The sequence below is a fragment of the Elephantulus edwardii genome, unplaced genomic scaffold (genome assembly GCF_000299155.1).
Source record: "Elephantulus edwardii isolate Elephantulus edwardi_28Jun2011 unplaced genomic scaffold, EleEdw1.0 scaffold00092, whole genome shotgun sequence".
In the NCBI taxonomy this organism is placed as follows: Eukaryota; Metazoa; Chordata; class Mammalia; order Macroscelidea; family Macroscelididae; genus Elephantulus; species Elephantulus edwardii.
In genome coordinates, this window is record NW_006399842.1 from 9,689,217 (window position 1) to 9,699,811 (window position 10,595).

General features: G+C 45.2%; 1 protein-coding gene across 1 annotated transcript in view; it reads right to left on the bottom strand.

The window, feature by feature from the left end:
- Positions 1–10,595, bottom strand: part of PAPPA (pregnancy-associated plasma protein A, pappalysin 1) — a 305,562-nt gene that overhangs the window by 256,038 nt on the left and 38,929 nt on the right. The window contains exon 3 of the mRNA XM_006890754.1: positions 3,257–4,319. Within this exon, the coding sequence (XP_006890816.1) occupies positions 3,257–4,319 (1,063 nt within the window). The remainder of the gene's footprint in view (positions 1–3,256; positions 4,320–10,595) is intronic.

Sequence of the window (10,595 nt, forward strand, 5' to 3'; positions counted from 1 at the left end):
TCTCACATTCCATGTACCAATCACTAGGGTCTGCTTACAACTGTTCCTCCTCCTTTGTATTTCCATACTTGATAGTTCTACCTAGGTTGCCCTTTCTGTCTATCTTTATAAAAATATAAAAGGGAGGAGGGGAGATTGAAGGAAACACACAGAGAGAGGGGATGTAGAAGAGGGAAAAAGAAGGAAAGAGGAGAGAAAAAAAGAGGCTTATGTTAGAATTGAGTTGTTTTTCATTACATCTGTTGTTCACTGGGTCGCTATAAGTTGTAATCAACTCGATGGCACACAGTAACAACACTATTCATTAAAAGTCACCTAGACAATGTTCAGCTCATTTTCACAGCTCTGTTACAGGGGTCTTCCTTTACTCCTTCTATGCCTCTCCTCTTGACCCTTTCCATGACTTCCTCTTCTACTCCACCCATCACCCCTTCTTTCTTTTCATGTAAAGGGACAAGGAATACTTCTCTGCAAACTTCCACAGGTTTCTCCCTTCGAAAAGCTGAGCCGATTTGGCCAGAACCCAGTAACTCCACCCCATCAGGAGACTGCACATTGTCTGGCGGGACTCACCCGGGCACACAGCTTTCCCAGCCAGCAAACAAACAGGTCCTGGCATGAGCGGTCACAGCGATGACACATGGCAGTTCACAGAAATTCTGGGCATAGGAGTCCCGTGATTTAGAAAAGACAGGGTCATTGGAGCCAGGCAGCCCTGTCTGCTGATGGTGAAGGATCCCGTGGCTCCTCTGCACCAGCACAGCACCTAGAAAGTCCAGCTGCCCTAAGTTCTCACTCCATAGTCAGCAGTTTGCTCTCAGTTAAACTCTTAGTAAAACCACGCTGCCTGTCACCACGGCACAGAATTCAACCTACGGTTCCAGGGGAGAAAAATGGACCATCTCCTCTCGTGTGATTTACAGCCTCTGAGAACCTGACGGAGAGTTAGCCATGCATTACCTCTGACTTGATGGCAACTGGTGTAACTTCTCATTGAGCTTGAAAAATATCTACCTTAGGGAAAGACAATATACAATAAAAGGGTGAAAACATCCCCGTTGTGGGAGCCGTGGAGTCAGCAGACCTGGGTGACTTTGTGGAAGTCCCTTCCCCTTTCTGAAAGATGGGGTTCTTTCAGTAAAATAGGGTAGAGGTACCACCATCCTAGCACTTGGCAGGTGCTGAATAAACATTTGTTGCATGAATGAATGAATGAATAAATAAATAAATGGATGAATGCATGGATGACTCTCAACTATGCACAACTCTGCCCTCTCTTCCACCCTCATTCTGCTGGGGCACACAGGTCCCTCCTGGTAGGATAGCTCAATGGAGCACCCTCTGTGCTGATCTCAGAAGACCAGCGACTGGGTCTTAGCCTAATGATTTCCCTGACCTTGGCCAAGTCATTTCACTCTCTAAAGTTCTGTTTCCCCATCCGTCAAATGCAAATGCTAACCTCTGCCTTCTCTCCCTTGCCAAGTTCTGGTAAGGCCCAAATGAGAGCAGAGGTGAAAGTGCAGCATGACCTGCATGGGACCGGCCGCCGCGCACTAGGGCTTCTCACATGGCCCGCTCATGTCTCTCAGCCAAGGTGAGAGTCCAGGGGCCAGGTTGGTGCCAGGAAGCCGAGCTGACGTGTGTTCTGGCTTTCTGCCAGGCACGACATTCTCCTGCCAGCATCGTCATTCCTTTGCACATAGGTATTTTGTCTGTGTACGAGAGGCCCTTGCTCTTTTGAGAGAGCCACAAAGAGGGAAGTCAGCAGAAAACCTGCCGAGGTCGGCAAATGTGCTCGAGCCATCAGCAAGTCCAGGGTCCTGTGTGTTGAACAGAAAAGTCCAGCGTGAATCTGGAAAATACAGGGGAGTGGACGCTGACTGCTTCTCTGGCTTGGAACTATTTCCTCCTGTCTCCCACTCAATAAAGGTTGTCCACAGGTTCACCTTTAAAGCTCCCTCTGGGGTTGCTAGTTACAGTTGAAAGCCCACAGAAGTGGCGAAGGAAGATATTAGACTGACAGCCCCTGTTTCATCCTCTCTTCAACAGTATATGCAATTCTCTCTGCTTGGAGTCCCCTCCCTTCCCCCTCAGTTCAATCTCTGAAGTCCACATTATACTTCTTATATTAGTGAACTTGCTCAAATGCCACCTTTTAAGGAAGGCTTCCCTGATACATTTAAGGTACGAGTCAACTTTTTCTCTTTGCTTCCCGGTAACTCTGCTTGAACAGAGCACCGTCTCCCTTTTGCTATGAAATTAACAACAATTAACATGCTTGAACATTTATTATGTGTTTTGGTGTCCTAATGGGTAAGGAGTTACGCTGCCAACTCAAAGGCAAGCAGTTCAAGTCCACCAACTGTGACACAGGCATAAGACTGGCAGTCTCTTCCTGTGCCATTTACAGCCTCCAGAAACCCACTGGAGGGTCAGCTAGAGTTGGTTCTGACTCCATAGGGATGAACAACATCATCAACTATAAGAGACTATGCTTTACGTGCCTGTCTTGAACAATCTTCTCAGCAACTTGGCAAAGTAGGTACCAGTCCATTTTACAGAAAAGAACACTGAAGTTCAAAGAGTTCACAAAGTAAGGAAGTAGCAAAAATGAGATGTGAACCTAGATTTTTTGACTCAAGCACTTGGTACCTATCAGTGCTTCCCAACAGGAGATTGTGCAGTGAGGAAAGTGTTGCTGTCCAGCACTCCAAGCCCCATGCAGGTACTGAGGTCTTGGAAAACATCTAGAGTGACTAGGTAACTTACCTTTTTTGGGGGGGAGGAGGGAGTATTTGTTTCTTTTTTTAAGGAAGTGGAAGGTTCTCTTCATTTGGTAAATGATAGACTAGGAAGAACTTGACTAGTAGAAGCTCCATATCTTTTTTTAAAGACTTTAAATTTTACTTAACGTTAACCAACATAACTAGTCACCCATAGCTTAAAGCCACAGAGTATAGAACAGCTTCACTTCAGTCTACTGCACATACTACGACAGCTACTAGTGTTCAATCTACGTTATCCAGCTTAGAGTTTGGATTCATTGAAAGTTAAGATTCTTAGTCTCCCTTCTTAACCCACAGTTGCATTCAATGGGTATCTTTGTAATGAACTTGCTTGTATGTCCTCGCCAAGATTGTTTGAGTAACAGACCTGACTTCTTCCCTAAGCAACTATGACCACTAGGAGCTTTGGCTGTTCGGCTAATGTTATGGGGATGCCATGGGGAGCCCCCATCTGCCCGCTCAGATCTTACCTGTGTGGAGAGTCAGGATCAAAGCACGTCTTGGTGACATCAGTGATGTCGGGGTCACAGCACTCACCGCCGTCGAAGTTGAATCGCTCATAGTTGCAGTCCATGTCACACACCCCGTTGTGCTGCTTCTTCACGAAGGCCGGGTAGCGCAGGTGGCGGCAATCCCCGCCGTCGTGGCCGGTCAGCGTGTGGTTGCACTCAGGGTCGCAGTTCTCGTCCCCGATCTTGCTGATATCACAGTTGGCCAGGATGAGGCGGTGGCGCAGGGAGGAGTTGCTCACCTCCAGCACGTCCAACTCCCAGGAGATGTTGTAGTGCTTGAAGGCCTCAGCCAGCTGCCGGTGCTGGAAGTCAATCTGCTGGCGGCTCACGGTTGGGTGGTCCCGGGCATCGTCCCGCAGGTTGACCACCCGGTAACGCACCACCTTGGGCTGGCGGAAGCGGGGCAGCTCGTTGTAGCTGGCGATGATCTCCTTGTTATCACACAGGGTCTGCCCGCACAGAGGTGGCTCCAGACTCGTGTCCAGCAGCAGGCCGTGGGCACTGCTGGGTTCCACCTGGGGGCTGCTACCATCCTTCATGGGGGACCAGGTGCGCTTCACATTGTCCCAGTTCTCCTGGAGGAGGAGCTGAGGTAGAGGGGTGTGGAGGCCGTGGGTCTCCATGTCCGACAGGATCTCTCGCTGAGTCCTGGCCACCTTCCAGAGGCTGAAGTGCTCGATGTAGCCCCGGTAGTTGTGGTTCTGCGCGCTGCCCCCCAGCATGAGCACTTTGCACTTCTGGGTGAGGGGGCTGAAGATGCCACCCACTTGCTCCCCGGATGTTGCCACCTGGGCGCCGTTCACATACAGCTTCATCAGCCGCCCATCGTAGGTGGCTGCGAGGTACACCCACTGGCCTGGGAGATAGCTGCGATGCGCGTGGATGGTGGTCACCTGCCGGGCCCGGTCTGTCTTCAAGGAGAAAAAGTAGCGTGGGTCTCTGTTGCCTTGGTCACTGACGGTGTGAATGCCCACGACCCATCCTCGGTCACGCGAGGTATAAGAACATTTGTCATATAGCCCTGGGTGGCCCCAAAAGAGAAAGATGAGTGAATAAAGGACAAAAGATGAAGAGCCCTAAATATTTTTATCCAATAAAAAAAAAGTCAGATTTTTTTTTTAGCTCTGTGCCTTTGAAACTGTGCTCTGTAGGATGCTTTGCAGTCACTACGAGGTGCCCCTGGGACCATCCCACAGGTCAAGAGGAGAAGAGAAGCAAGGGACATGCAGGGCCCAGGGAGCTGAGTTTTGGGGATCCTTCCCACTCTTCCTACCCATGTAGATTCCTTCTTAATTGGTTTTGAATACCGAGTGTACAGACAGATTTTTGTTTAAAAACTAAGTACTTTAGGGAAAAGAAACAACAATAGACATAACAATAACTTGGATATAACCAGTTCTGACAAAAAGCAATTGAGTGACTAGGAGGGCTTTTTGGTTGAAAGTGTATTTTAAGTCTTAGACAGTGCATGACAGCAGGTGGGAGGAGAAAGAGAAAGTTAAGGATGAATCGAAAATGCTCATTTAGAAGGGCTGTCACTAATGAAGTCCTTGAGCTTTGACTACATGTCTTCAATTCAAGTCAAACTATCAGAACTGTAGCTGTGGAGTCAATTCCAGGCCATTCGTCCGTGTGGGACAGAGAAGAATTACCCAAGGCTGCCACCTTTCCAAAAGCAGACTCCCACAGCTTTCTCTGCTGGAGCAACAGACACACTCCATAGCCAAGTTGGCCAAGCTTTTAAAGATCGTCATTCTGACTACTCCACTTGAATAGATAAGGGAATTGAGACTTGAAGGATGGGAGGTGTTTGCCAGGTTACAAAGAGTCATTGATAAAACACTTAAAAAGCAATACAGTGAGGCTCTGGTGTTTTTATTTGGCGGTGCTACGCTCACTAGTGCTGAAACAAAAGCACTTCTTTTTACACTGTTAACTCCTACATAATAAGTGAAAACTCATCACCGTCCCGGTAGATTGAACACAGAGAGCCTGCGTGGAGCTTCTGAAGCTGTAAATGTGACCAGCAGGAGACGGCTTATCTTTCTCTGGTGGAACAGCTGGGGGATTAGAACTACTGACTTTCTGGTTAGAGATGCAAAGCATCGTGCCACCAGAGCACCATAAAATGCTATGTAATAGTTAATAACAAACAAAATCTACAACGGCTCTATGCCAGGCTGCTGAGTGCACCTAAGCGTTAATTTATTAAGTTACTACAACACACCACACAATCATGATATTAAGTTCCTCACTCATAGACAAGGAAATAAAAAATGAAGAGGCAAAAAGATTGGTCCAAGATCAACCGGTGTTAAGTAGTCCCTAGAGCCACCAGATCGCGGGACTCACTGTCCTGTACCTTAGCTCTCTAGCCCCTCCCTCCCCTTTCTCCACCAACACCACCAGAGATCCGACTCTATCTGACTGGCAAGATATTGTAAGTTTTAGTTGGGTACTTGGTAAGCGCCTACCAAGAAATTTCTAGATTTACTCTCGGAAGCCAGGAATTAGCTAAACAGATACTCTCTAGATCTTTTTACTCACTATCCCTTGTCTCCCTGGAATTTTTCTGGAATACACCCAACATTCTTGGCACAGATAAAGCTGTAGTGATAGGGGAAAAGACTGTCTAATTAAGAGTGTATTTTCAATGTAGGATGAGGAATGAGGCAGGTGGGAAGAGAAAGAAAGGGAGGCAGGCATGAATAAAAGATGTTCATTTTAAAAGGACAGATCCTCCTTTCGGCTAGAGGATCTCTGTGGTCACCGTAACTTTGAGATTGTCAATTCACACTGACAGCAGCCCTACAGGCCAGAAGAGACTCCTCCAGCAGCTGAGAGGGAGAGACGGACACTTTCCGGCTGTAAAATTTCACAGCACAGGCAACCTGAAGTGTCAATATGAGTCAGAATCAACTCAAGAGTGGGCAGGGGGTTTGGCTTTTAGTTGAACTTTTTTAGGATTTCTGTGACTTTATAAAGAAGCAGATCCACATCTGTGAAATTCACATCTTTCTCCTGCAGAGACACATGAGTTCAAACCAGCACCTTAGAGTTAGCAGCAAAGAGCTTAAACCACTGCGCCACCAGGGCTCCTTCACCTCCTCCATTCAAGCTCCTCAAATAAGCATGGTGGACAGCCAGCCAGATGAATGGAGGAATCCCACACAATCTGTTCCCTTTTGCGGACACTGGGGAATTAGAATGTGTTCGGATCTCTATTAGCAGCTGGTATAACTGGCAGCTTCAGCTGCCCACACCACTCCTCCAACTCCCTGAACAACTGTTCTTCGGGCAACTGTCAGAGCCTCCCCACTCGGTCATTCTGCTCTTACTGGCTGCGGGATCTTAGCCACGTACCACGTACCACGTAACCTGCTCTGAGTCATCTTTCTCTATGTGGCGACGGAGGGGACTGAACTGTCCATGCTCTGTCCAAGTCAATGTTTCTGTAATTCTGAGCATCCAAATGAACACTAACCACTGCTTTCTAATAGCCCTGTTAACCAGTCTCTCCTCAGCACTCCCTTAGATTCTATGAAACTTGACACTCGCTCTCTGGTTTTCGAGTGATCTGTGTTTTTGGTCAAGTCCTGGTGCCACAATTGTTAAGGGTACAGCTGATGCTGTAGTAGCTTGAACTCATTCAGTTCTATGGAAGAGAAATGTAACTATCTTCTTCCATAAATGTTGACAGCCTTAAAAATCCTATGGGCTACTAGCTCTAAGCTGAAAGAACTCAGTGTCAATGGATTTGGTTTACAGTCTGGGATCATCTCTTCCCTACTTCATCGTATGCCTCCCCCCCCCTTTTAAAAAAATTTTATTTTAATTGTGATTTTAAAGAATGTTTACAAAGAAGTTAGATTTTCACTCATTCACTGTTGCACAGTTTACTTCCTCACTCCTTTCCCCATCCCCAGTTCACTTTTTAAAATATTCATTGATTGTTGCACAATTACCGAACTCCCCCTCCCCCAGTCCTCTTAGCAATGATATACCTCTTATTCTATTGCTGTGCTATTTACAGTGATAAAGAGATAGAAGCAACTCAAGTACCCAACAACAAATGGATAGGAAAACTATGGCTTATTCCTACAATGGAATGCCATGAAGCACTGAAAAATCAATGAACTAGTAAAACATTACAAGCATGGGGTATTCTGGAGGACATCTTGCTGCATGAAATATCCCAGTCACAAAAGGACAAATACTGCATAGCACTACTGTGATAAATCAAGTCTGACATGGGGGTTGGGGGGAGAAAAGTATAAGAATAGATAGATAATGACCACTGCATTGAAACAGATGAAGGAAAGAACTATTTAAAAGGAATATATGATAGGCATCATATGTACAACAACAGCCCAGAACAAGAGATTGTATTCTTCTTGGGAACTACAATAATGTCTGCATCATCTGGCCACTCTACTCCTACCTAGTGTCTAATAAATGACCAAATGATGAGCTGGAATTACAGAAGAAAAGGTAGAGGCTCTGAGGACAGAACCAAGGCATTGGTTTATGTGTCCATAGTTAAATACAAAGAGAATAAGCAAGTAGAGTGTATACATGGTAGGCTAGAAAGTGCAGGATCTTTATATTTGGGAACCTGATTTACAACCTTCACTATAGCTTTTATTAATGGAGTGAACAGCAAAGTCACTCCACCTCTGTGGATTTTAATTCCTAATCTACATCTCTCAGGGAGCACTTTGTATTTAAAAGACATACGGAATATACCACCTTTGGCATACAGTGGTTGACCAGATGAGATTTCATTTCTGAGATGCTAACGGGTGATGTCAAGGATGAAAAGTACAAAATGACTTAAAACAAAATATAGAAATGTCAGAGAAAGAAAACACCCTGAAGGCATCTTGCCTAATGTCTGGAGAACTGGTGTAATGAAACTTTGGGAAAGAAGTATCTTCCTCAAATCCACTAGCCAACTCTGCTTAGAAATGCCACATCTGTTCGTTTAGCTGGTACTGGGAGATTACGTGTTAAAAGCTGTCTCCCCAAAGTAGAGGTGACTCTTGATTTGAAAGAAGTTGTCACAGATCCATATGTTGCTGCCTGCTAGGAGAAGCAATAAAAGCAAATCATCCCACATTACATCTCACCTTCTCTTCCTCCTCTTGTTCTAATGAACAAGAAGAAAACGAAAGATCTTTTAATGAGAAAATTAATATTTGAAACAGAGTATGTTTACCACGCTCCAAATTTCTCTTTCTCCAGTTTTTATTTTGCCAGGGGCTCCCAGTCCCAGGTTTTCCTGTTGCCTTTGGAAAGGAGCAGGCAGGGTTAGCAAGGTAAAATGTTTACTCATCTGCAGGGTGCCCCTACTTTAGAACTTTGTGGGCCTGGGACATAGGGTCAGCCCACCTCTGTCTGCAGTGAAGAAAGAAGAGGAAGGAGTGAGAAAGGCATTCTGTAAGTAGGATGGCATATCATGAGGCTGAAGAATAAAGGATGCTTGGCCCAAGAGTGACAGAGGAAAAGCCAAGGGAGTTTTCAGTGGAACAAGAGGAAGCAACATAATGAAAATGAGAGTCGCTAAGTGATGACTTCAGGAGTTCAAAGAGAAATATTTACCCGGACTATAAATAGAAAAAGGTAATCATCAAGTTTCAATATAGATGAAGGGAAATAGCAGTGGTGACAGGGATTTCTTTTTGAATGAAAGTAATTTCATCAACAGGAGTCCCATTTCAGGGTTGTTGTTGTTGTTAGGTGCCGTCGAGTCGAGCATGACTCACAGTGACCCTATGAACAGCCATTCTGAAACCTGCTCTATCCTGTGCCATCCTCGTCATCTCTGAGACACCACAGCCCAAGTCACAGTGTCAATCCATTTTGCTGGAGGTCTTCCTCTCCTTTGCTGACCCTCCATCTTTCTAAGCATGATGTCCCTTTCCAATCAAACCGTAAACTGGTGACCTGGGCTCAAGGTAAGAGACAAGAGATCCTGGCAAGACGAGAGAGTCTGCCTTGGACAAATCACAGACCATCACACACAAACACACAAACACACCCCTTTAGTGTGGCTAGATTTCATTGTTCTATTCTGTAAAAGGAGGAGATGGGTACAATTTTTCACTTGCTAGAATTTAAGAGCTCTTTTGTTCAGTATTAGTGTGGTTCCTTGTAAAGTGGAAGATGCTCAAAAATTGTGTTGATTTCAACTGAATCCTTATTCTTCCATGGTTAGATCCAGTCTCCTCTTATGTGTCTCCCTGTTAAGTAACAGAAACCATTTTCTCTGAGGGATACAAGGTGTCTCCAACATCGCTCCTGTTTCTCCTTACTGTTCTCCGGTAGCATGGAGATACACTAAAAGAAACAGTGGGTGTCTGAAGCCAGCAGCACCTGTGAACTAGTAGGTGCTTCCAGGGGACCTGTCCACAAGTGGGAAGATGGAAGACTGAACACAATTCTCCATATTAGCTACAGATAGCTAGCACAAATCCACTTCAATCCCACACGCACACAGAACCAGCCATTACGAGTGTAAAAGAGTCCTTTCACAGGTCAATGAGTGTGTGGGCATCCTGGGAAGACCAAGAAGTTAAGACTCAGGCCATTAAAGAGGCATTGGAAAAGCTGGACCCAGAGCCTAGTCAACTTCAGACTGGACTTTTTAATATGCCCATAACTCCCTATTACCAGGCTGGATTTAGATAAAGTTTCATATCCTCCAAGGAGATTTATACTTATTTATTATCACTACTTTCTTTATTTTACATCTATCCATTCAACATAATGCCAAAGATGAAGAATATATACAAACGTGGACAAAGTCAGAAGCCACACAGGCGACTCTCCTTGAAAACCTTAGAAGACTACAATGGGAGAACACTGCACTTTGGGCCACCTTGAAAGGATGTGTATCTCCAGGGAAGCCTAGAACTTAGAGACAGAAATCATTCTCTCCTACTACTAACATGCTATTTCAGAGCTGAAAAACCTATGTACAACATTTAGATAATAGAGATGGCAAAGGAGGTTGAGTTTTCAAGTATGGAAATACAAAGCAGACACTGGTGATTGGGACATGGAATGTGAGAACCATGAATGTAGGAAAATTGAATATTGTTAAGGAAGAAATGGAACGCATAAATACTGACATACTAGGCATTGGTGAGATGAGATGGACTGGCATGGGGCATTTTGAGTCGGATGATCATATGATATATTACTCTGGAGACGAAAAAGTGAGGAAAAATGGAGTTGCTTTCATAGTTAAAAAAGCCATTGCTAGATCTATCTTGAAGTACAATATTGTCAGTGA